The following is a 27,455-nucleotide window of genomic DNA, read 5'->3' as shown; positions in this document are numbered from 1 at the left end:
ATCCAGCTCCTTGTTTGGCGGGGAGACTGCTTCTCCCTCTGCCTCCCGCTCCCCCTGCTTGTACTCTCCCTCTGGCAAGTAAATAAATAAAATCTTTTAAAAAAAGAAATACTGATGAAATAAAACCTTCCCTCCAAGTTCAAATCTGTTCTTTGTAATAGCGATAGGAATTGTATCAAATACTATCCCAGTACTCAGTTTGACGGACTTTTTTTTTCTTATTTCAGAGAATAAAAGATCATGCCTTGAATTCTCTCATCTAAGTATAAAGGATTCCTTCAAAGATTTGTTTGTTCCCCAAATGGAGATTTCCTTGATGTTGTATACAAGGAAAAATCTCAACTGTGCTGAGCCACTGTTTGAGCAGCATAACTCACTTAATGTTAATTTCAGTATAAGCAAGAAAACAGTCTGGCTTATTCATGGATACAGACCAACGGGCTCCTCTCCCACATGGCTTCAGAACTTCCTAAGGATTTTGTTGAATCAAGAGGATATAAACATAATTGTAGTAGACTGGAACCGGGGTGCTACAACTTTTCTTTACAACAGAGCAGTTAAAAACACCAGAAAAGTTGCTGTGAGTTTGAGTGGGTACATTCGGAATCTTTTGGTAAGAATTTTATATATTATATATGTTTTACAATATACAGTGTTTTATGCAATACCACAAAGTGGTAGCAAGATAAATACTTTTTTCCTATACACATTAAGAATTATTGCTTTGAGGGGCGCCTGGGTGGCTCAGTTGGTTGGGCAACTGTCTTTGGCTCAGGTTATGATCCTGGAGTCCCAGGATCCAGTCCACATCGGGCTCCCTGCTCAGCGGGGAGTCTGTTCCTCCCTCTGACCTCCCCCCTCTCATGTGCTCTCTCTCTCTCAAATAAATAAATAAATACAATCTTTAAAAAAAGAATTATTCTTTGATATGCTAACATATACAGCCATCTTTAACTTGTGTAAATGGATAAATTCCATACCTAGTTATGAACGGTCTTATTTTTTAAAAAAAATATCTTAAAGACTCAGTTATTATGTTTTATCTTAAAATCTTTTAAGATTTTAATTTTTTTTTTTTTTAACTCTACCTATACTGACTTGATGTTAGGGTAGTAATTCCATGTGGACCAAGGGGATAAACTATATAATCATTAGGTTCTTTAGACATCTTTCCTAAGGTATGGCTAATATATTTATAGTTCATCAAGTGTGAATTGGTAAAAGTGAGGGAAAAACATCTTGAAAAGTAGCATACTTCTGGCCAACTTTGGAGGCAAGTCTTCAGATTTTGTCCAGGATTTAGGTGCAGGGTTGCAGTGTGTCAGTAACATTCAGGCCAGTTTTAGGTCATCTGCAGTTTGAATGATCTACATTTACTATGTCAACCCATATGGAGATCAGTGTCTGTTCTAGAGAGAGATGTGGTGGTGATGAGCACTTGAGAGAAAGAAGGGTGATTTCTGATTTGGAACATTCTTGAGCTTGACATCTGCTTTGAGTTGTGTTGTCCTGAATTTCCAAGGCTCTCCTGAAATTGAGCAAGCTTACCAGATCCAAGAAGCAGTTTACATGTAGTCATTAGGAGTCAGACTGGAAGAGTTCAAAGACCAAATCTATCTCTTATCTTCTGTGTGACTTTAAGCAATTGCTTAATCTCTCTGCCTCATTTACTTAGCTATATACTGGGGATAATGAAACTTTATAACAATATTTTATATAAGTATTAAATGAAATTAATTCTTACCCCGTACCTGGCATATAATAATCATTGAATATAATCAGGATCAGTATAATTATTACATCCCCAAATTTGGACAAAACCAAACTGTCTCTCTTAGAGAGACAGTGGAAGTAATTCATCTGTTCTTATAGTCTATAAACTACATAATTGATTTTTGCTTACAGCAGTGGTTTTTTCTCTAATAACATGTACTTCAAAGTGTGGGAAATACGAATGTAAAATACAGAAATTTAGGAAAAGGCTTTATATTTAGGAAAAAGGATGAAAAGCTCAGTAACACTAAAGTTGAGAGTGATACTCCCTTGGGTTTCTGGGCATTGCTCTGAGGAATTTGAAGAAAATTAACACCCTGTGGCTGGAAAGCCTGGATTTAGTTTCTCATTGGCAGTAAATGTCCCACATCTTTCTACAAGCCTCTAAGATGTGTTCAGTATTTCAGCTTGGAAGATTGGATTCCATGACTCTCCAGCTTGTGATTCAGGAATCCATGATCACACTTCAAATCCATGAGTCTCATTTTAACATCTCTGAAATGAGCATCCTCATTTCACACTGTTTCAGTCTTCCTAGTGATTTTGACACAATCTGTTCAGAAAAAAACAAGGAGGCAGATTAGTATATATTTTGGAGTTAAACAGGTCTGGACTTGAAGTCCATCTTTTTCCCTTACAGTAATAATTATATGTGGCTTTGGGCAACTTTTTATCAAACCATGTTATTCAACATTTAATAAGTGCCAGGAATAGTTTGAAACAATAGGATAAAAATAAATATCTCATAGGACTAATGTGAATATTAAATGTGAGATTTACAAAACACTTATTCAAGGTAAGTACCCTATAATGTCTACTACTATTATTATAAAATTCTTTAACTAAATGTATTATTTTGCATATACTAGTTTAGATAACAGATAACAAAGGTTTTTAAAAATGTACTGGTATTACTAAAAATGTATAGAGAAAAATCAGATGTCTTATGGAAAATGTTGAACAAAGATATTGTTGTTTTCAAATTATAAAATCCTATCCTCCATCTCCCAGAAATGTATTAAACTAGAAAAAAAATAAATTCTAGAATATTGATGCACAGGGCATAATTTGCGATTTCTGAAATGAAAATCGTAACATTGCATTTTCACTTGCAGAAGCATGGAGCATCTCTTGGTAATTTTCATTTCATAGGTATGAGCTTAGGGGCTCATATTAGTGGATTTGTTGGAAAGATATTTCAAGGTCAACTTGGAAGAATAACAGGTAAAATATTTTTGATAAAATGTGTTTTAGCATTCTTTAAGGCATCAGAAGTTGTTTTATTTAAAAGTTATCCGGCACAATAATTAAGCAGTAGAAATGATGCACATTTATTTTTTTTTCTGTATTATATTCAAATGCTAGTCTTTGTTTTAGTTAGATTCTAAAGTCTTGTTTCTTGTTTAGTTCTTAACAGAGATGAGATACTCCTATAAAAATGGGAGGAAGAAGATCAATTTCTGCAACCCCACGTGAATTTTAAGGACACATTATTCTAACAATCCAGAGGAAAATATGACCCATTAAATATAAAACTTTTTTCATGTATTAACTAAATATATAACCATGTACTTAATTTTCACAAACTTTGACACATTTCAATTCTTTTAAGAATTTTATTTGAACACCAGAAGAGAGAATCAGGAGTTGATACCCAAGCTTGAAGGAGTCTAGATCCTGATACCCCTCATATTTTTTTTTTTTTTTTAACAGAGTTCCTGCATCCAGAAAGCTTAGTAACCAAATAATGCTGACATAGATTTTCATGCTTCCACTTGGGAATGGTGGTGATTTTAGAATAGAAAGATTGTATCCCTCCCCAATCAATTCAGCTTTTTAACAACTATTGAGATCTGTGTCCATAGAATATTTATAATGATTTCAAGTGTTAATAAAAGTAATAGAGTGTTAAGTTAAGCAAAGGGGGAGGGGAGAGGTGAATGAATTGCATAGATAGGATCTTTACAACCTTAAGTATACCTTACTTACTTATTCTGATCGGTTTTAATGTTATTCCCCATTATATAGATGTGAAAACAGGTTAACTGAATGAATGTAGGGGGAGGGGGTCAAAAAGTTTTTAATAGCTAAGCCAGGATTTATACAAAACTTTCTAGCACCCAAAGTCCATTCTGTTTCAACCATCATAGTCATCCTACTTTATGTTAAGGTGTGTTTACTCACACATTAGTCCAGTTAGATTGAATCCACAGGCCAAGCAATCATCAGGGTTTAAAAGTCCAGCAAATGTGGTAGTTCTACATCAGAATTATTTATGAGAAGAGAAGTTTCTGCCTCACTCAGTCAAGTGGGCTAAATAAACTAGGGATAGGAGAAGGGCTTGAGATGAGCAACATTATATTTTACTTTTTAAAATATCCTTTTTGAGATGATTGTTATCTTCCATTGCATAGATGTTCTCAAGTTGTTGAATTTTACCTCCTTCCCACTCCCTTGCCTTTTTGATACATGCCAGTAGGTCATGAGACTAGAATTTCTATTTAAAATTTCAAATATGGGGTGCCTGGGTGGCTCAGTCGGTTAAGTGTCTGCTTTCGGCTCAGGTCATGATCCCAGGGTCCTGGGATCGAGCCCCATGTAGGGCTCCCTGCCCGGCGGGAAGCCTACTTCTCCCTTTCCCTCTGCTGCTCCCCCTGCTTGTGCTGTCTCTCTCTGTGTCAAATAAATAAATATTTAAAAAAAATAAATAAAATTTCAAATACACCAGAAATAATATCTATATTCCATGGAACTCTTAACACATTTTTGTTTTCTTGTGTGTATATGGGAAACTTTTGTGAAAAATGAATGATAAGATAATAATATGTTTTATGCCAGAGCCCAAATTGTATTTGGCACTTAAAAATCATTTTAGAACTGCAGATATATCTGGGATGTACTAGTAAGGCATGAGATTCAAGACAGGACCAGGATATTATTCATTCCCCCCACCCCCCTCAGGGCAGTAGTAGTTATTTATTATTAACTATATAGCTACTATTGGTTTACCCCTAAGTACTTCTTAGATAAAAATGCTAAAAAAATAAAACCTACAGTATTTTGTTGAGGCATCTCTAAGTGTGCCTTAACACTAGATTGTTGATAAACTCTAACTATTGGTAAAAAGTATCATTCAAATAATGAAGATACTTGCTATTCATCCAATTTCATTTATCTTAATATTAGTTTTTTTTACAAGTTTAAGCTAAAACTATATAGACATGCTTATAATTTAATAATAATGCAACCATAAGATCTAATAAACACTGTAGTAGGAATTAATTAATCGATTGATAGTTTCTTTCTTGAATTTCAGGTCTTGACCCTGCTGGGCCAAAATTCTCTGGAAAATCATTTAATGACAGATTAGACTACACTGATGCCAAGTTTGTGGATGTCATCCATTCCGATACCAATGGTAACAATGTAGGATTTATTGCTTAATTATCTGAAAATGAAAAGATGTAGACATTGGGGAAGAGGAGAACATGAAAGGAGAAGGAGTAGTGGGTAAAGTGGCGATGAGTCTGTAATCATAAAACGATTCTATTTCCCACAAGCGATATTTCTTAGAGTTCGTGATGTCCTGTGGTGTCAAATGGCCAGGTTTTGCCATCGGCTTACCTCCTTCAGGTTTCAAGGGCTGTCATATTATCCTAAAAAATGGAAACTTGATAAAAAAATACTTCATCTTGTTCAAGCTATTGACAATTTTGATTGATCAGTTTCTCCCATGCTTCCTTTTCCTGCTGTATTTAGATTACCATTCCCTCCACTTTCTCACTGTGATGTGTATCAACTCGAACTGAACACAGCATTTCAGGCACAGATAGAGAATACCCTCCCCTGGAGGTAGGGACATAATTTCTCTATGGTTTTTAATTGTCTTCCTGAAAATGTCTAATGGGCTATTGGTAGTTTAGGCCAGAGTGCTTTGGACAGACACTCTCAAGGAAGAATTTAGATGACCCTGAGCCCCTTCCTCATTTGAAATTAATGATCCTACGATTTATTGAGCACTTCCTATACCTTGGGCAGTGTTTTAGATGCTTTCTGTGAATGAATTATGGCATTCTTCTAAGTCCCCATGAGATAAATAAAATAAATATTATCCCCCTTTTACTGATGGGGAAGCTAGGGTCATGGTCACAAGTGGCAGAGCCAGAATTTGAAGTCTTATGATTCCAGAGTCTGTGCGTCACCAGTTTGTTGCTCTGACCAGCTGATAATTTCCATGTGCTCTGGTTGTGGGCATGGGGAGGATATGGCGCTACCATGGAGAAAGGAGGAAGTGATGCTCAGGCTGTTTTGATTTCCCTATTTCCTCAGGTTTCTTTTCTCTTTGGTCCAGGTAATTTATTTGCTCCCATAGTCCTCTGAATTGTCCTTGTGGAGATTCATACCGATGCCTTTGTGAGAGATACAAATGCCATAAATGCCACAGAGGACAATTTTTCAGCTTCTATGGCTACATGCCAGGGGGCTGAGCCTCTATGGGTATCGTTCTGCTCCTTCTTTGGAATCTAAGTTACCTTATGTATCACAGGGAGTTAGTGCCCAGAGGTTCATAGTTCGAATATGATACCTCAACCTCTCAAGCCTTCCTTGTCTTTATCCCTTTATATTAACTTAGCTTTCCCCCCACACAGTGCACCTACTGCCCAATTGCTCTGCAGTTCTTTGTCTGAAATCCCAACTCCAGTTTTGCCTATGGCCTTTGAATTAGCTCTTCATACTTTTTATTATTTTTGTTTGCATTTCTGGCTTTTCCTAATAAAAAACTGTTTCTATTATCTTCCACTGTCAACATCTTTTGATGACCTGGCCTATCAAATCTAACTTACCACTAGATCCACATTGTTGACACCTTTGATTGATCTTTTCACAACCATTGCAAATGAGGGACACAGAATTTTGATGCTGCATATCCACCTGTCTCAAGGAATTTCTGAATGAGATACTTGGGGTCAACACATATATGGCAGACTACCTTTTCCTTGAATACTTATCAGTGAGTGCATCTTCTACTTACCAGGAGTTTTTGACCATATTTGGTTGTATATGTTAAAAAAGTTATGTGGCCTTCTAAAATTGTGAATTGGATAATTTGGACTAATATCCTTGCTGGGATATCAGTAAAAAATTACAGTCCAACATCCAGAAGATAGAAAAATTCCAGGGAAGTAAACTGGTAAGTTTGGAGTCACTTTTCTTACGGCAGGTTTCCTGATACATAGAGTATGGGAAGTATTTTTGAAACCCTTACACGGGGCTTATAAAATATCTCATTTTTACCTTCTTTCCATGTAGTGAAGGAATATAGAGTGCTTGGACTTTATATATCACCCTCCAATTTAATATATTCTTGGGGAGAAAAAATAGAACAAAGAGAGAAGGCACAATGAATTTCAGTAATTTACAACAGGCCCCTGGTAGGGGCGCCTGGGTGGCTCAGTCATTAAGCATCTGCCTTCGGCTCAGGTCATGATCCGAGGGTCCTGGAATCGAGCCCCGCAGGGCTCCCTGCTCAGCGGGGGGCCTGCTTTTCCCTCTCCCACTGCCCTTTTCCTACTGGTGCGCGCACAGCACTCTCTCTCTCTCTCTCAAATAAATAAATAAAATCTTTAAAAAAATAAAATAAAGGGACACCTGGGTGGCTCAGTCGGTTAAGTGTCTGTCTTTGGCTTGGATCAGGATCCCAGGATCCTGGGATCGAGTCCCACATCGGGCTCCTTGCTCAGTGGGGACCTTGCTTCTCCCTCTGTCTGCCACTCCCCCTGCTTGTGCTCTCTCTCTCTCTGACAAATAAATAAATAAAATCTTTAAAATATATATATATTAAAAAAATAAAATAGAAAAAGAGATAGTTTTACAGGTACTACAGATATGAAATTGATCATATTATGATATAATGAACAATATTATGCAAATAAATATGAAAATGTATGATTATATGGTATGATATATAAAATAGAAAAATTTTTATGAAAAAGCAAAAGCATTTACCAAACTGACAAATTAAGAAAGAAAATTTGAATAGTTCTATAATTATTAATGAGATAGAAACTGTAATTTAAAGACTTCCAACAAAGTAAATCCTAGGCAAATTTTTTCATCTCTACTAAACAATTAAGGGAAAAGTAAGACCACTTTCACACAAACGGTTTCAGAGAATAATAAAATGTAGGCAACTGTTTATAACCTTTTTTAAAAGCTGTCATAAAAATGTCAAAACTTGAGATGATAGACATTACAGAAAAGAAAATTTGTGGACATTCTCTATTATAATCATGGGTGCAAAATTTCTACGTAAACATCACATTAGTAAATCAATTCTGCAACATATAAAAATGGATAATGAATCACACCCAATTTGGATTATTATAAAAAAGCAAGTTTATAATAAAAGCATACACAAAAGCATACATGAAATATGAGTCAATTTATATGTAGTTCCAAAATGGGCAAATCTAAACTGTTATGTTTTGGGAGGCATCCTTGGAAGGTAAAGAATAGCAAAAAAATTATTTTATTAAAAGATGTTATTGGACACCTGGGTGGCTCAGTCGTTAAGCGTCTGCCTTCGGCTCAGGTCATGATCCCAGGAGCCTGGGATCAAGTCCCGAATCGGGCTCCCTGCTCAGCTGGGGACCTGCTTTTCCCTCCCCCTCTGCCTGCTGCTCTGCCTACTTATGCTCTCTATCTCTCTGTCAAATAAATAAATAAAATCTTTTTTTAAAAAAAGATGTTATTATTTTTAAAGGAAAAGGAGAAGCTGGTAATTAGGTAAGAGGGGTTTCTAGGTGCTATTTCTTGACATGGGTGTGATAGCTAAGTGGCTATTTGCTTTATAATAATTAATATTTAGATTTACGCTCTTGTTTGTGTGTATGTATATTAAATTACAATAAAAAGAAAATTTAAAAAGCCCTATCTACTCTCCTTACCCTCCTTGAAACCAAGGGAATGAATGACCTAAACAGACCAAACTTCTCTGCCCCTTCCATCTGGTAAAGGGGAAAAGACATGCCTGAATGAATCAAGGCCTGCTTCTAAGTTAATATAAATGTCTTTTGCTTCTCCCTGAGTCCTGAGGAGTCTTCTTGGCTTATTTCTACTTTAGTGGCAGATTGGAGAAAATGATGGCTCCAACCTGGCACCCCTAGTCTTGGAACTCCATGTTGAATTCAGACATAGGGAAATTGTAAAGATTGCCAAAATTTAAAAAAATTATTGGACTTTTTTTTTTTGGTCATACTTAGGAGAATGCAAGCAGATGATGGAATGTAAAGAGGGATTGGCTAGCATAACCTCACCACTGTCACAATCTAATCACTCTCGTGCTTCCCTGAATTCTTAGGAGTTCTAATGAAGTCGTCTGAATTGTTTTTTGCCTTTCCTTACACGCTGACTCCCCTCCCCCATAATGCACATGCCCAGTGTCCTCATGCTCTGCTAACACCTCATTAGCAGTTATCTTGTTCTGTTCTGTACTTTCACTAAATCCTGTCACTCCATCTTAATCCTACTGTCAGACCCAAGTATTTATCTTTGTTATGTAAATCTATTGCTGATCACTTTCAAGAGTTTATCATGTTGTAGGAAATTTCTTGTGCCCTAAGCCAAAGCATTGTGACTTCACTTGGCAGCAAGATTTTCAGATCTAACCACATTCCTGATTTTTCTGAGCTTGCTACCCTCTTTCGTTCCCATGCCTTCCCTGGGTTATAGCCCCCATATTGGTAATAATGGACCCAGCATTTGCACCTTCCCCAGTGCCCCGAGGATCCACAGATATACAGAAGCCCTTAAATCACAGCTACACATTTATGTCACTCTGACCCATTTGTTCCAGCTGAAGCAGCATATTTAGATTTTTCCAGTTAGTGAATCTAGTACCAAGTCTTAGGCCTTATCCAGAGTATAAGCAAATCATCAAACTGGCCCAAAAGGTCCTATATGACTTGGCTTCATTTCCTCTGGTGCTCCCTCTTACCCATTATATTCCTGCTAACCTGGCTTCTTTGAATACTTTAGGTATGCTCACATAATTTTCTACTTGCCTGTCTCACTCATCTCACTCACATCCTTCACGTCATTGCTTGACTCTACCACCTCAATGGATAATTCCCTAACCAAACTACTTAAAAGTACAACCAACCTACCACGCTGACTAAGCACTTACCGCCCTCTTATGCTACTTGTGTTTTCTCTACAGCATTATTATTATCTGACATACTATATTTTTACTTGTTTATTATGTCTTCCTCCACTCAGATGTAATTTCCACTACAAAAAGGTGTTTTGGTCTGTTTTTCTTTCTTACTTATATATTTGTAGCACAAAGAACTGTGATGGGCCCGTAGTAAATTGGTGACTAGTAAACATGTTAAATTAATGACATATAATTTTCATGAGGAATTAATTTGAGGCATTATACCAGAAAAATGTATCTTTTTAAAAAAGGCATTTCTTTTATTTTCAATTCAAATTTTAAGAGTCACTTTCAATAGAATTTATAGATTTTATTTTGTAAAAGTGTTGACCTGATTATATTCACTTTGTGATTTTTGAGTGTTTTTCTTCTTAGGTTTAGGCATTAAAGAACCCTTGGGGCATATAGATTTTTATCCAAATGGAGGAAAAACGCAACCTGGCTGTCCTAAATCCATTCTTTCAGGTATACCAATAGTAATTTTGAATGAATTACATATGATTCAAATGATGAAGGAAAATCAAATTTACTTTACTTTTTTCCTTCTTAATCTGTGGGTAAGATTTTGATCACCCTTGCTCATTATTCCGGAGAGTGATTGGCAAAAAATGGTTGAATTGGATTTTTCTCAGTTCATAGAGTTTACCAGTCGATATCCCCATTTGGTCATGGTGGGATCCATTACATTAGTTTCAATAGCTTTATTTCATCATTTTAAACATTAGGAGAAGTGCTAAGTCAGTGAAGAAGCACAGATGGCCAAAGTATCATGTAACATGAGTTTGGGCTCGGGATTTAATCTTTACCATCACTCTAATATTGTACAAGCACAGATTCATAATCTCTTGCACTTGGTTATTACATAAATAGCCGAGCAGCTGCTCCAGGTGTGGAATTTGGCTCACTTCAGAGTCAGAAGAATTCAATGTTTTGAGGTCTACAGTGACAACTGGTCAAGTAACACACAGTGAAAGGCCACTACAGCTAGAGAAGTTTGGTCAAAGGTTATAAGGATGTGAGGAGTTGGGGAAAGAAAGGGACATGATAAAGCTTTAATGTTACCTGGTTTCATAGTCCTCTCTGACATTAAGCAGAAATGTTAGGGGTGCGGGATTAGGAGGGAAAGATGTGCACATAGTTATTAAGTATGGTAGCACCGTGTTTGTAGAGTTTGTCAAATTATTGAAATTAAACATTTTTTCCCCTGTGGTAATTATTACTTCAGAAAAAATTCTTATAAATCTCATGTAAAACCATACTAAATTTAAATTTTCAATGGTACTACTTATTTAATTGCTCGAGATAAAACTTTGCATTGTAGTCAACACTTTAATATTCACAAGGGCATAGTATTGAGTAGAACTTAACCTTTAATTTTTCTCTAATTTACTTGAACTTGGTTTAATACATCTACAGTTCTTTTGCTTGATTTTTAACACTTAAGGAATTCAGTTTATTAAATGCGACCACCAGAGAGCGGTTTACTTGTTCATGGCCTCTTTGGAAACAAACTGCAATTTTATTTCATTTCCTTGTCCTTCATATGAAGATTTCAAAGCTGGTTCATGTGTAGACTGTGACAACTTCAACGAAAAATCATGTCCTAGGCTAGGTAAGTGAGACTGTTGTAATTACTCTAATTTTTTGTGGAAAATGAATAACATAATTGTTAGTATTTTTGCTGGAAGCTTTCATATTTACTTGGGAACATGTTAAGCATTTTATGGAAAAATTACCTGTGGAACAACCAGAGGAAATAGTTTATTTCCTACTAAATATTTTTAAGGTGTTTAGTGAAAAGAATTTAATCAACTGCTCAATGGATTTTAACCAACTGTGCTCAATGTATGTGCAAATTTGGTGGTCTCATGATGACCCTTGCTCTTGTTTTGTAAAGGAGGCTCACTATCTATCATCCATCTGTATTTCCACTAAAGAAAGAGACCGTGCATTCTTTTTTTTTTTTTTTGAGACTTGTGCATTCTTAGTGGCACTGAAGGTTTTTATTTTTATGGAAAGTCTTAGGAGCAAGTGGAGAGGTGTAAACCATAGTTAGCTTTTCATTTGCTATTAGCAAGTAGGCATGAATCATACATGGTTCACACCTTCCAAATCGATAAAGCTTGGCAAGAGCAGTTAAGTATTGCAACTTTCGATAACAACAGCCTGTCTGTAGGAAATTATAGAGGAAAAAAGAATCCACATAAAAATAGAACGGTAGAGCTGAAAGAATCTCAGAGGCTGTTTTTTGCTCAGGATTTTCCAAAGAGATCACCAGATCCCAAGCATGTCATGAGCATATAACATCTTATCAGTGTCATGATCAGGATCTGCTAGAAATGTTTCCAAGGCCAAAGGGGCTTGGGAAGCGATTACAACAACTGAAGTAAACCGCTTTCTGTAGTTTTCTTCGGCAGGAGATTTATACTAACATGCGTAGAGAATTTCTGGGGGAGGCAGGCAATCTGCCGGCTTGGCCAGACCTATTTTCTCATAGACCCCTTCTGTCCAGAAGACGTCTTGTGGGATTCTTTTTCTCCAGACCTCATGTTGGGGATTGCTTTTCTGGTCTCATTGCTTTTCCATATAAATGAGAAAATTGTGACCCAGTGGGAACAGAAGGATTATGTAAGGACACAAGTGAGAACTAGAGTTAAACTTCTTAATTCTCAATTCAGTGTTCTTTCTATACATTCAAATTTCGAATTTGGAGGTAGCAGTGTGGGAATAGACAAATACATAAAGTAGGAAGCATTTTAAATATATGCATGTGTGTGTGATGATATTTCAAATGTACTAATAATGTATGTATCTGGAATATATATAGTATATATGTAATATATACTATATATAGATGCTATCTATATGACACATTTATAATGTATACACATGTATAGTATATCTGTATGAATGTGTATATGTAGGAGAATTGGGAGCTGTACTAATGGAACTAAATTTTGTGTTTGTTTTATCTAATCATTTTATTCTGCTGAATTTACTAAAAGGAGATACAAGTAAAATTCTGAATTTATGAAATAATAATAAAAACTGCTACAAATGGATTGTAGATGCTCAGCTCTGGTAAGATCTCCGGGGGGGGGATTTGTTTGTGAATCTTGGATTTGATTTATTATGTAATTAAAATGAATAGAATATAAAATTATTGGAAAAGTGGTTTTTTTTTTTTTTAAAGATTTTATTTATTTATTTGACAGAGAGAGACACAGCGAGAGAGGGAACACAAGCAGGGGGAGTGGGAGAGGGAGAAGCAGGCCTCCCGCTGAGCAGGGAGCCCGATGCGGGGCTCCATCCCAGGACTCTGGGATCGTGACCTGAGCGGAAGGCAGACGCTTAACGACTGAGCCACCCAGGCGCCCCATGGAAAAGTGGTTTTTAAGTTATAAAAATCATAAATTATTATTACGATTATTATTATAATGCATTGATTCTTCAGTTCCTTTAGTGATTTGACAGCTTTGTGTGCTATTTGATGGAAATCTGGTTTCTAATGTTTTCTTTTTTTTTTTTAAGATTTTATTCACTTACTTGACTCAGAGAGAGAGAGGGAGAGAGTACAAGCAGGGAGAGGAGCAGAGCCAGAGGGAGAAGCAGGCTCTCCACTGAGCAGGGAGCTCGATGTAGGGCTCCATGCGGGGCTCGATCCCAGGACTCTGGGATCATGACCCTAGCCGAAGGCAGACGCTTAACGACTGAGCCGCCCAGGCATTCCTTGTTTCTAATGTTTTCTTTCTCAAATCTTAGGTTATCAAGCTGAGCTATGGGAAGATGTTTTAAAAGAAAAGAGAGAAGAGACCACTGTGTTTTTGGATACTACTGGCGCAAGTCCATTCTGTGGTAAGTTAACATTTTCAACAAATGAAAAATGATTGGTTTTACATGCTAATTTATCTTTTCTCCAAAATGTTCTTCATACCCAGTCCAATTCCATCATGTAATTTCAAGGAACTCTGAAATTTGTTAGAGCCAAATTCAAATAAGGACTTGATTTTTTAGTTTAATTGTTCATCTCTTGAAGGACATCAGGGATATTTTTAGTTTTTGGCTATTATGAATAAAGCTGCTATGAATATTTATATACAAGTTTTTATGTGATTTTAAGTTTGTATTTCTTCTTTATAAAGGCCTAGGAAAGCACTTGCTGGGTCGGAAGCTAATTAGTCTTATAAGAAATTGACAAAGTGCTTTTCAGTGTGCCATACCATTTTGCAATTCCCCCAGCAAAGTATGAGTGATCCAATTTCTCTGATTTCTTACTAGCAATTGCTGTTGTCATCATTTAAAAAAAATTATTCATTCTAACAGGTGGATAGTGATACCTTATTGTGGTTTTAATCTTTGTTGCCCTGATGACTTATGATAATGAATATCTTTTCTGTATATCCTCTTTGGTGAAGTGTGTGTTCATGTCTTTTGCCCATGTTCCAACTGCATTTTTTTGAAGTGTTGGGTTTTGAGAGTTTTCTTCATATATTTTTATAGTAGTCCTTGTTGAATACTTGGTTTGCAAATATTTTCTCCCAGTCTATAATCTGACTATCTTTTCATCTTCTTTACAAGGACTTTTGCAAGGGCAAAAAAGGGCACTTTTGATGAGATCTAATTTATTATTTTTCTTTTCATAGAACATTTTTTTTTCATTTCTGAGAACTCTTTGCTGAGTTTAGGTCCTGAAGATTTTTTCCCACATAAGATCTTTATAGTTTTATGTGTTACCTTTAAGTCTGTAATTCATTATTGATTTAGTTTTTGTATAATATGTGGGGTTTAGGTTGAGGTATATATATATATTTTTCTTGCCTATGGATGTCCATTTGCTTGAGCACGATTTGTTGAAAGGGCTATCTTTGCTTTATTGAAATGCTTTTGTACCTTTATCAAAAATCAGTTAAGCATATTTGTTTAGACATATTTCTGTTTTGTCTAGATTCCATTCTCTATCCTGTTATTTATCTGCTTATCCCTTTTCCAATACCACACATTATTAATTACTATAGCTAATACTATAGCCTTAATATCAGGTAGAATGAGTATTTCTTCTTCATTCTTCTTTGTCATGATTATTTTAGATATTCTAGGGTATTTGCCTTTCAATAAAAATTTAAAATAAGGTTGTCTATGTCTGTAAAACTTTGGCTGGGATTTTGATAGGAATTGAATTAAACCTATAGATAGACTTGGGGAGAACTGACATCTTTACTATGTTGTCTTCTGATTCATAGACATGTTATGTCTCTACATTTACTTTGATTCTTTGATTTCTTTCATCAGTATTTTGTAATTTTCAGCATATAGGCCCTGTGTATCTTTTGTTACATGTATACCTAAATAATTATTTAAAAAAATTTTTTTTGAGTGATGGTAAATGATATTTTAAAAATTTTATATCCCCATGTCTGTGTTAGAAGGTAGAAATAGGATTGAATATTTTGTATTGAGCTTGTTTCCTGGAGCCTCACTGAATTCACTTATTATTTCTTGGATTTTTAAAATAGATTTCTTAGAGTTTTCTATGTAACAATCATATCATCTACAAATAGAGAGAAACTTTTACTTCTTCCTTTCTAATCTGTATGCCTCTTATTTCTTTTTCTTGACTTATTTCAGTGGCTAGAGCTTCCAGTACTATGTTAAATAAGGATGGTGGGAACAGACATCTTGTCTTACTCCCGATCTTAGAAGAAAGCATTGTTTGTTACCTGTAGGTTTTTTGACCATGGGTTATTTACAAGCATGTTGTTTACTTCCATGTATTTAGAGATTTTCCTGTTGTCCTTCTATTATTGATTTCTATTGTTGATTATATTATTTAGAGTCATTATATTTAGAAAACAAGTTCTATATAATTTCAATTCTTTTGGGGCGCCTGGGTGGCTCAGATGGTTGAGCATCTGTCTTCAGCTCAGGTCATGACCCCAGGGGCCTGGGATCGAGCCCCGTGTCCAGCTCCCTGCTCGGTGCAGAGACTGCTTCTCTCTCTCCCTCTGCCATTCCCTCCGCTTGTGCTGTCTGGCTCTATCTCTCTGTCAAATAAATAAATAAAATCTTTAAAAAAAATTTCAATTCTTTTAAATTTGTTGAATTTTTTTTTTTATGATATGACTTGGTGAGATTTGTTTAGGTTTATCCTGTTTCAGGTTCACTCAGCTTCTTGAATCTGCATATTTGTTTTCTTCACCAAATTTAGAGAGTCCTTTGCCATTATTTCTTTGAATATTCTTTAGCCCCACTTTCTTTTCTCTCTTCCTGACGTGATAACACAGATATTATATTTTTGTTATAGTCACACAGGTATCTGAGGCCCTGTTCATTTTTTCCCTCCTTAGTCTCTTTTCTCTCCGTTGCTGAGATTGAGTAGCCAATTGATCTGTCTTCAATTTCACTAATTTCTATCCTCTATCATCCACTCTACCATTAGGCACATGCAGTGAGTTTTATATATTTTACTGTAGCTTTCATTTATGTAATTTCTATTTTGTTTTCTTTACAGCTCCTATTTCTTTGCTCAGATCTTTCTATTCATTTTTCTTCAAGAGGCTCTAACTGACTTTGAAGCATTTTTATGATGGCTTCTTTGAAATCCTTGTCAGATAATCCCAGTATCTGATTCATCTCAGTGTTGGCATCATTTCATTGTCCTTTCTCACCAAAGTTGTGGTTGTCTTTGTTCTTGGTATAATGGGCAATTTTCAATCACATCCTGGACATTTTGTTTATTATGTTGGAATTTGAGTCCTATTTAAATCTTTTATTTCAAGCAGGCAGCCACATTGTTTAGATTTTAGTTTTATGTATTCTGAGGCTGTGATTTCTTAGATGTATAAAGGTCAGGATTTTTATATTTTCCTGGTGACTTGCTTCTTTTTGCTTTATGCATAAACTTGCATTTTGACTCCCAATTTTATCCAATTCTATCACAACAATTTGTCTCATAGAGCCTTTGAACCTGAGTTTTCTTTTCTGTCTTAAATATTATGTTCTGTAGTATTTTATTTCACATGTTACTTAACAATCAATATTTATTATGAATGTTATCATTACAACAAATGCTCACCATATTTACCAATTTTAGTTTTCTACCTTTTACCTTGTTCTCTTTTCCCTCCCCCACTTATTGCTTCTGAGTTTAATTCCTATCTTACTAAAATATATCCTTAGTGACTTTTCACTTCTGGTCTCTCTCAGTTTGTTTCTTTCCTTGAAAATGCCTTTATCTTTTCCTTACTCTGGAATGCAAATTTAATTCAAGATAGAATTCTACATTGAGAGTATTTTCACTCAGCACTTTGAAGATATTAATTTTCTTTTCAGATAAATTTCTTTTTTCATTTATTGTCAGTGTAATTGTTTCCTGCAGATAATCTATAGTTTTCTTCTGGTTGAATTAATTAATTAATTAATCTATTTATTCATGATTTATTATTATCATTTTCTAGTCTCAATGGTCAGTTTAAGTCTCTTAAAAATTAAAGAAAGATATTTGTGCTTTTTCAAAATAAAAACTCATGTATTCTTTAAATATAGAAAACTCTCAGTAGTCAGTTCTTCAAGATTCTCTCTTCAGAGCAAGTTGGATTTTGTTTTTTTACAGAATTTTTATGTAGCATAGTCTTGGAGCATTTTTAATATAATTTGGGGGGTTCTTCACCAAGTGATGAGTGCTAATTTAAATTCCATCTTACCAGGGCACTTGGGTGGCTCAGTCAGTTAAGCATGGGACTCTTGATTTCCTCTCAGGTCATGATCTCAGGGTTCTGAGATTGAGCCCCGCGACCGGCTCCATGCTCAGGGCAGAGTCCACTTGTTTCTCTCTCTCTCTCTCTCAAATAAATAAATAAAATCTTTAAAAAAATTTCCATGTTACCTAGAGTTTTATTTAGTCTTGGAAAATTTATCCCCCCATCTAAGACTCACAGACAACCAGTAGGAAGAATTTTCCAAGTTCCTCTTTGAATGACAGAGCAGAGAATTAAGGTCTCTGGCTCTGTGCAGGGACTTTCATTTCAGCACTGTCACTTAGCATCTTATCTCCTGTGCATGGAAGTTGACACTGCAGCCTCAGTCTCCCTACATCCAGTTCTCAAGTCCTGCAGGGATCCAGAGCTTCAGTCTATCTTAAGTTTTGCCTTTATTTTCTCTTCATTTCTGCTTCCTAATATTTTTCCTACCTTCATCTGAGCTTGGTTTTATACTTAATTTATGGATTGTACACTCATCATTTCCATGTACCTGTAGCAAGAGGTGGGCTTATTCTGTAACATCTCAATATGTCATGCTACCAGAAGTCATCTGAGAAAGTCTGAACACCTGCTTTTTTGGGTGAGGTGGAACAAAGTATTTTGTCTAAAGCTGAGCAGTCACTTCAAAGTAAGAAGTGGTCCTTAACTCTCTTGTGTGAGAAATTGATGAGGTCCGGTGATAAATACATTACCTTATTTGAGGTAGTACTCAGCATCAGGAATAAAACAGGAAGTTACTACTCTTGTCTGTTTAGTAGCAACATTTAACAGCTAGCATGCATGATTTTAGTACATGTTATTTCTCATAAGAAAATTTCATATTCCATGTTCTGTTTTTTATACATTTTCTTCTAAGAGATGGTTCACAGTACAGGGACTAGTGTCTACCTCTGATGGAGATGGACTGCACGTTCTAGTCCGTAAGTTACAGTATCACAACAGGATTGGCATAGAACTAAAAGGATGGGCATCACCTTACACTGGGTTGCAGCAAAATGTATCCACTTGGCTGTTCTTGGGACTGGGGGATGGGCATCTAAGTCATAAGGTCATCATACTTGAAGTATAGGAGGAAAAGTGGATATTGATGTTAAGTGGTAAAAGGGGTAGACCTAGTGAGCACTTAAAAATATCTCTTTGCTGCGAATTTAAATCTTCCCTCTGTCTGGGTATTTCTTTTCCTTTTTTTTTTTTTTTTTAAGATTTTATTTATTTATTTGACAGAGAGAGACACAGCGAGAGAGGGAACACAAGCAGGGGGAGTGGGAGAGGGAGAAGCAGGCTTCCCGCAGAGCAGGGAGCCCCATGTGGGGCTCGATCCCAGGACTCTGGGATCATGACCTGAGCCGAAGGCAGACGCTTAACGACTGAGCCACCCAGGCACCCCTGTCTAGGTATTTCCCCTCCAGATGCATCAACATCTTCCCATCATAGAAATGAAAGTATCTCAAACTTGTTTTCTCAGCTAATCTTCTAGCTCTTGTTTGCAGGTGGGAGTAGTGGGATCTTGAAGCAGTTCTGGGCTGTGGTGGGGTTTCTGGCAGAGCCTTGTTCTCTGGACCTCAATAATTATTTGAACTACATATTCCCTAATAAATTCTTCTTGTGCTTAAAAACAAAACAAACCAAAAAAAAAAACCTCACAGGGAGTCAGAACTTGCTGTATAGCTCAGACTATATTGAGTATAGTGATTAGTTCAGCATCCTTGCCTCTGGAAGATTTACTATATCGATTTTTAGCTGGGGCATTTTGAATAAAAACTATTATGAGCTTGGTATTATAGAAATACTTAATTTTACAGGCATTCCTAAACAACCAGTGAAATTGGGAATTATATTTGTCAAGCAATTTTACCCAGGACTATTCATCAGATAATTAAGGAACCTTATCATATTTACTTCTTTAGTTGTGCTATTGAAAAAGAAAAATTGTTTCATTGACCTAAATTCTGAAATTTCTTGGTTTGCAGACCAGTTAGTATTCTCTAATTATTTGGCCAACTTTTCACCATACCTATGACTTCCTGACAGGCTTTTTCATTCCTTATTTTCAGGTCTAGTTAAAAATTGACAAAAAGTAAAATATATTACCCATGTACCTAATGAGTGGCTCTCACTATTATGTGCATATATAATATGTGCCTAGATTGTGTACATATATACATACATGTGTATCTGCATAGGCACCAAAAATAAGGAAAAAAATAATAATGTGAATTGCATTCTATATTTTTATTTTACAGCCTATTATTTTGTTCTTACTATAACTGTTCTGGATAAAACTATAGAGGATGGCTATATTACATTTAAATTATTAAACCAGCTTGGAATGGTTGAAGAGCCAAGGCTCTATGAGTAAGTATAAGTTAGTATTTTTTTTCTTTCATAAATTAAATGTTTGTTTTCTTGAGCATCTACTTTGGAATATAATACAAATGGTGTAATTTTTCTATCCATTGAACCTTAAAATGTTAAATATTAAAAGAATCTCAGGTGTATATTCTAACTCATTCATTCTATGGAGGAAGATGCTGAATACGAAGTCGACTAACTTGTTTATGTCATACACACCTAGGAACTACAAACATTAGGGGAAACTTTTTTTTCCCTCTCATTCTAACTCTCATTCCAGTGTTCTTCTTCTCAAACTACTTGCCTTCTAATTCTCTCTGGTTTTCAGGCAACATTGTGTTCACAGTGATGTGAATAAATGTCTAACAACTTCTGTCAGTAGAGTGACACAATTTCAGTATTCCAGAGAACCACTCCCAGCCACAAATTCCACAAATAATAGAAGAGTGTTTTGTTTTTACTTAATCTTCTATTTAACTCTTTGTGTATATATGTATGTGTAGGTATATATACATATTTTTTAAGTTATCTAATCATCTCAAAGAATGTTCTCAGCTTGAATTTGTTGAATGCACATTTGTGTATTTAATAAATTCTCAAACTAAGAAATTCATTTCCTGTTAAACAAAAGAATGGTATGAAGCTGTATGCTACTATTAAAATTGTAGTTTCCAACCTACTGTGCTAGACTTCTAGAAATCTATTAAATAATGTGACTTTTCAAAATGCTCACTGGTACCATGTCTAGTGATGAAATAAAAGATACACTTTATTTTATTGTGCCTGGACTCAGAACAATTTGGTTTAAGTTTAGACTGATTACTGATGACCTCTTTAGAATTTCAGGAAGCATAGTTGATATATCCAGTTTTTACCATTGTCATAGTCTAGGTGGTTACAGTACCTGAATTGACTAAATCTGATGCGTGATGGGCTTCAGACTTGCATACATCATGATGCCCAAACTTGTTCAACCACTAAAGCGAACCAGGGAAAAGTCTCTGCATGCTTATATATTTGCACATCAGCATTGCAAACAATGGAAGTGATGTATGTAATTTTACAGGATTATTATGAACCTTTGTTTAAAATCTAAAATGATATTAAAATATAAAAAGTAGTCATATCTCATAATAAATGAAGTTTGTTTTGTAGATAAATCTTTAAAACCTTGAAATCCACAAAGAAAAATAATAGTAAAAGAAGTATATTATGATAAAATATTGAGAATCTATGTACTGAAGTGACATAAAGACTACTTCACCATGGGATGCTAAGGCCATTCTTGGAAATAATGTTCTGAGTTTTAAGTCAGGAAAAATTTTTTAAACATTGAGATTAACATATTTTTAATATTAGATCCTTAAAATTTTAATTTTCTTAAAATGATTAAAGGCATTGCAGATAATTTAGTAGTTCGATAGAACTGGTGATGAGTGAGCATCAATTCTTTTTGTTTTTTTCCCTTTCTTCAACTTCCCCTCAGTCACCCAAAGAAGAATATTAAATAAATCAAATTAGGATTTCAGATTCTTCAAATTCTTCATTTACATCAAGGCCCATATATTTTTTTAGAGATTTTATTTATTTATTTGACAGCGAGAGACACAGCGAGAGAGGGAACATGATCAGGGGGAGTGGGAGAGGGAGAAGCAGGCTTCCCGCGGAGCAAGGAGCCCGCTGCGGGGCTCGATCCCAGGACCCTGGGATCATGACCTGAGCCGAAGGCAGACGCTTAATGACTGAGCCACCCAGGCACCCCAAGGCCCGTATTTTATTAAGAGAAACTTAAGTTGTTGCCACTTAATTTTGAGCACTGATTGACAGTGTTATAATAATAGTTATTTTATAATAGTTTATTGCTTTAAATCACTTAAAATAGTGTATATATGTGCATACATATAACACACATATGTGTATGATCCATTATTTATTTTTATAAGACACATGCTTTCTTAGGTTTTTGAATCCACTTATTCAACAGTGTTATTCAGCACCAACGGAACTTATTCAGGCATTTCACCAAATAATGGGTATTCAAGATAAAATAGCACTGTTATTGTTCTCAAGGAAGTCACAGAAAACTGGAGGAGACTAATGCATATTTATAACTCTGAGTAATAAGTTCTGTAGTAGCAGAATACTTACATGCTGTGGGTGTACAGAGGAAGAAGCAAGGAAGCATTTGAAGGAGAGAGACTGCAGTCAAGGCGTGGAGAGAGAGTGCTTTCAAAGGCATGGAAATAGGAAAGTACCAGAGTTCAGTAACAGCACAAAGACTATAGTATGAGAGAAGTTGTTTCCAACTTGTTCAGAAGGCAATGCAATTGTGATTCTTGATTCCCTTTATAAACATCCTTGTCTATGCAGAACACCGTGAAATATTGATGCATTTTATCCACATACTTGACTTCGTGCATTTTTCATGAAGGAATATAAAACATGGATGATATATTCATGGCAAATCTGTCCATTTAAGCCTGGCCATAGGCTTTATTGTTTTTCTATTAAATAATTCTTTGCTAATAGCTTTGGTCATGCTTCGGGATTTGAACTGTTTCAGAAACTAGGGAAGCCAGAGACTTTTAAATGACCTTTTGTTTCCCTTTTCAAAATTGAAAAGGAATATTTGCTCACTCTAGAAAAATGTGTCATACAGTAGAAAATGAGAATCATATATAATTACATCATCCAGGCATGTTCACATTTACTATTTGGTCTACATCTATGTCTCCTTCTCTTCCTCTACCTCTTCACTTCCTTCCTCTTTCTTCTTGTACATACCCCTGTGCATTATTTTTTTTCACTTAGCAAAACTAGGATCTTATCCTGATTTTTATACTGAATGTTACAATGTAATAATTTTTTATGTCACTTAAAGTTACTCACACATTATAATACGATGCCAAATATATTAATATATCAATATAGGAATTTAAACAGGGGGTATCAATTTTGGACATTCTGGTTCCCTCAGAGGATGAGTAGTGGAGAGATTAGAGTGGCACAAGTCCAAAGAGGTGACTGTTGTAATAATTTCTGTGAGAGATGATGGAGGCCTGGACTAAATTCATGGAAATGTTTTTTGTTTTGTATTGTTTTGTTTTGTTTTTAGGACTTAGAATAGATGTGTTTTTATGATAAATTAAATATACGAAACTGAAGGAAAGAAACCAGTTTCGAGGCAGACATTTAAGTTATGGTGCCATTTACTGAGCCAGGAGGTCATGGAGAGGAACCAATTTAATCATTCAATATAATATCTTGAAAGCTTCTATAGGCCAGTAACTGTACTAGAAATTGGGGATACAGTTCTGGACAAATTAGATTGCTGTCTTTACATAATTTCTGTCCAGTGCAGCCGATAGACTTTACAAATACATAATACAAAATAAAATGATAATGTTCATCATTCCTCTATTCAGACAATTTTTAATGTGTTTCTGCATTGAGCTAGGGACTGTGCTAAGTGCTGAGGATACTGTGATGAGGAAAATAGACATGGTCCTACCCTCATTAAAGTTACAGCTTAATGAAGGCTATAACAGTAATCAAAAATAAATAAAAATGTATAAATAAAATCTGAAAAATGTCTTGAAGCAAATTATAGTGTGTATGGAAACATAAAATAGGGGATAGTGAGGTCATTAAAAGTTTCCCTAAGGACATTTCATATTAGTTGAGACCTAAATGAGGAGCAGGAATTCATCTGCTTTGCTATATTCCAGGCAGAAGGGTCAATAAATGCATAGATCCTGAAGGAGAAGGGAACATAGCCCATTTTAGGAACTGAAGGAATTTTATAATGTCTTAGAATGGAGGCAGGGAAAGCAAGAGAGCTTTGAGAGAGGTAGTACACCCCTAGATTCTGTAAGAACTAGAACTTACAGGGCATTTCTAGGATTTTATTTTACTCACTGGGCAAATGAAAACCACTAAATTGTTTTAGTTGGGGCAGTCTGGTTGGAGCTGGGATTGGATCTTTATTTAGGAAAAACAATTTGATCACAGTGGGTTGATGAGGGATAAGACAGGATGTCGTTGTAAGAATATAGGCAAGGAACAATGGTGTCCTGAGTGCTTGCAGTGGAGATGGAAACTGAGGATGGATTCAAAGCAGATTCAGGATATTTCATAGGTATAGTCAGTAGGAATTTATGATGGATTGGAAGTAGGAGTTAAAAGAGGGGATATCAAGGGTGAATCCTAATTGTCTGGCTTGGGTAATAGGTGGTAGAGCCATTTAAAATGATAAAGAAATTTGTAAACTGTTGGGTTTTGTTTCCTTTTGTTTTTTGGTGAGAGATGGTTTTTGGGGAAGATGTCATTTAGATTTGAACCTACTGAGCTGCAGACGTCCTTGAGAGATCCAAGTAGACATGATGAATGACAGTCAATATGTATGTCTGGATCTCAGCAGACAGAGTTCAGCTAGAGGCAGAGATTTTGTGGTCATGAGCAAACAGTTGGTATTCGAAATCATTAAAGTGGGTGTGAAATTGTAGGGAAAGATAGCACATTCCCATCTGGACATACTGACTTTGAAGTATCTCTGAGAAACCCAGATAAGGTCTTGGATAGAAATTATAGATATGATCATTGATGCTATATTCCATGAAAGAGGAGGTAGTAATAGTGCCTGGAAGGAGCAGAAATGGGCTTTGAGGAGTGTGATGACAACCTTTTTTTGGGCCTAGCTGTTTTGAAGACTCAAGAGGAGGAAAAGGTGGGAAGAAATGTAAGATGGCACAAGTGTTGAACATACTCTTCATCTGTTCTATGTGTGATTGTTGCCTTTGCTCAAGCAAATCATTGCTGCCTTGAAGGAGGAAATTAATACAACAGATTTTTTTAAAGATTTGTTTATTTATTTGAGAGAGAGAGAGAGAGAGAGTGAGAGCAGGGGCAGAGGGAAAGAGAGAATCTCAGGCAGACTCTGCTGAGCGTGGAGCCCCACACAGGGCTCGATCCCGCGACCTTGAGATCATGACCTGAACTGAAATCAAGAGTCAGAGGCTTAACTGACTGAGCCACCCATGTGCCCCAGTACAATAGATGTTTTTTTTCTTTCTCTCCTCTTCCTTTTTCTTCTCTTCTCTCTTCTTCCCTTGCTTCCTCCTCTCCTCTCCCCCTTCCTCCCACTCTCCCTCCTTTTCTTTCCTCCTCCTCTTACTTATCCTGCTCCTCCTCCTCCTTTTCTTTCTTTGGAGTTCCCTTGGTAGTTAAGCAGATTCATATTGATCTAACTGACTCCAGGCCCCCATACTTCTGGCAGACAAGGATGAGGAATTTGAGTAGAGTGATGAAGAACATTGACATGACTGTGTTTGCGTTCTGGCTTTGCATTCACTAGCTTCGGAAAGGCTCTTATATGCTCTGATATTCAGTTTTCTCATCTGTTGATGGCAATACTAATAGTACCTAATAAAGGGAGTTGTTAAGATAGTTAAATAAGGGCAAGTATGTCAAACTTTATTACAGTTCTGGATGCACTGTAAATGCTCAGAAAGTTGTACTTATTAAATTCTACCTTTATTTTTTCCTTTTGAATCTGAGGCTTTTATAATTATTCCTTTAATTCACAAATATTTGGTAAAATGGCACAGAACAATGAAGAATTATTATTTGAGTATCCAGCCCATTCAGGGAACTATGATAGTTGTTCAGGTGTCTAAACAAAGAAGCATAAGGGGACTTCTCTAATCTTTTTTTTTTTTAAAGATTTTATTTATTTATTTGAGAGAGAGGATGAGAGAGAGAGAGCATGAGAAGGGGGAGGGTCAGAGGGAGAAGCAGACTCCCTGCCGAGCAGGGAGCCCGACGCGGGACTCGATCCCGGGACTCCAGGATCATGACCTGGGTCGAAGGCAGTTGCTTAACCAACTGAGCCACCCAGGCACCTAGGACTTCTCTTATCTTAAATGTACAATCTAGATACCCAAGTCAGAAAGACAAGATGTCCCACATTTTTCTCAAAAAATATCCCCAAATAATTTTGTATGGAGACGCATGTATTATTTTTTTATTTTGTTTTAACTTATTTTAAATTAGTTTTTAAAAATTTTTATTTTATTTAAATTCAATTAATTAATTAATTAGTATATTATTAGTTTAGAGGTAAAGTTCAGTGATTCATCAGTTGCATATAACACCCAGTGCTCATTACATCACGTGCCCTCCTTAATGTCCATCACCCAGTTACCCCCTCCCCTCAGCAACCCTCAGTTTGTTTCCTGTAGTTAAGAGTCTCTTATGGTTTGTCTCCCTCTCTGATTTCGTCTTATTTTATTTTTCCCTCCCTTCCCCTATGATCCTCTGTTTTGTTTCTTAAATTCCACATATGAGTGAGATCATATGATGATTGTCTTTCTGTGATTGACTTATTTCACTTTGCATAATACGCTCTAGTTCTATCCATGTCATTGCAAAAGGTCAGATTTAATTTTTCGTGATGGCTGAATAATATTCCATTGTGTGTGTGTGTGTATAATATATTACATATATATACATACACACACACACCACATCTTCTTTATCCATTCATCTGTTGATGGACATCTGGGCTTTTTCCATAGTTTGGCTATTGTGGACATTGTTGCTATAAACATTGGGGTGCAAGTGCCCCTTTGGATCACTATGTTTGTATCCTTTGGGTAAATACCTAGTAGTGCAATTGCTGGGTTGTATTTTAAATTATTTTAATAAATACTTTATTTATTTTTTTTCTAAGATTTTATTTATTTATTTGAGAGAGAGAGAATGAGAGAGAGCACATGAGAGGGGGGAGGGTCAGAGGGAGAAGCAGACTTCCTGCCGAGCAGGGAGCCCGATGCGGGACTCGATCCAGGGACTCTAGGATCATGACCTGAGCCGAAGGCAGTCTCTTAACCAACTGAGCCACCCAGGCGCCCCTATTTTAATAAATACTTTAACAAATATGTTATTGTTTGGCCTTTTTCCTTTAAGTTTATTCTTTCTATCCTGCATTGTTAACATTACATTGACTTTAGAGTTAAATTATATTTTACTAATATGCTGAGCATATTAAATTCTCTCTTTAGGAAGAACAGATCATTTAATGAGCTCCAAGAAGTCAAGATTCTTGCTCAATTTTTAAATGATGTTGTAAATATTTCAAGCATTGGTTTGGCATATTCTCAGAGCTCACATTGGCAATTTATCACAGGCAGATACAAAATCCAGCGTATCATGTTACAGTCACTTACATATCCAGAAAGGTAAGAAAAATAAATTTTGATTTCAGTTTATAATCTTTTAAACTTGAAAATATTGGTCTGCTAAGAAATGTTTTAAAAGTTTATGTATTCAAGGGGCACCTGGGTGGCTCAGTCGATAAG

General features: G+C 35.8%; 1 protein-coding gene across 1 annotated transcript in view; it reads left to right on the top strand.

Annotated features, from left to right (window-relative positions):
- Positions 1–220: 220 nt before the first annotated feature.
- The window catches only part of LIPI (lipase I), a 28,524-nt gene continuing 1,289 nt past the window's right edge, over positions 221–27,455 (top strand). The window contains exons 1-8 of the mRNA XM_081818182.1: positions 221–613; positions 2,889–2,997; positions 5,090–5,191; positions 10,364–10,453; positions 11,538–11,600; positions 13,751–13,843; positions 19,989–20,100; positions 27,159–27,335. Coding sequence (XP_081674308.1) covers positions 302–613; positions 2,889–2,997; positions 5,090–5,191; positions 10,364–10,453; positions 11,538–11,600; positions 13,751–13,843; positions 19,989–20,100; positions 27,159–27,335 — 1,058 coding nt within the window. The 5' untranslated portion in view covers positions 221–301. The remainder of the gene's footprint in view (positions 614–2,888; positions 2,998–5,089; positions 5,192–10,363; positions 10,454–11,537; positions 11,601–13,750; positions 13,844–19,988; positions 20,101–27,158; positions 27,336–27,455) is intronic.

This window comes from Leptonychotes weddellii, chromosome 1 (genome assembly GCF_054177405.1).
Source record: "Leptonychotes weddellii isolate Sample4059 chromosome 1, ASM5417740v2, whole genome shotgun sequence".
NCBI classification, from domain to species: Eukaryota; Metazoa; Chordata; class Mammalia; order Carnivora; family Phocidae; genus Leptonychotes; species Leptonychotes weddellii.
The sequence above is the reverse complement of the archived record's forward strand: the minus strand, read 5'-3'. Positions and strand labels throughout refer to the sequence as shown.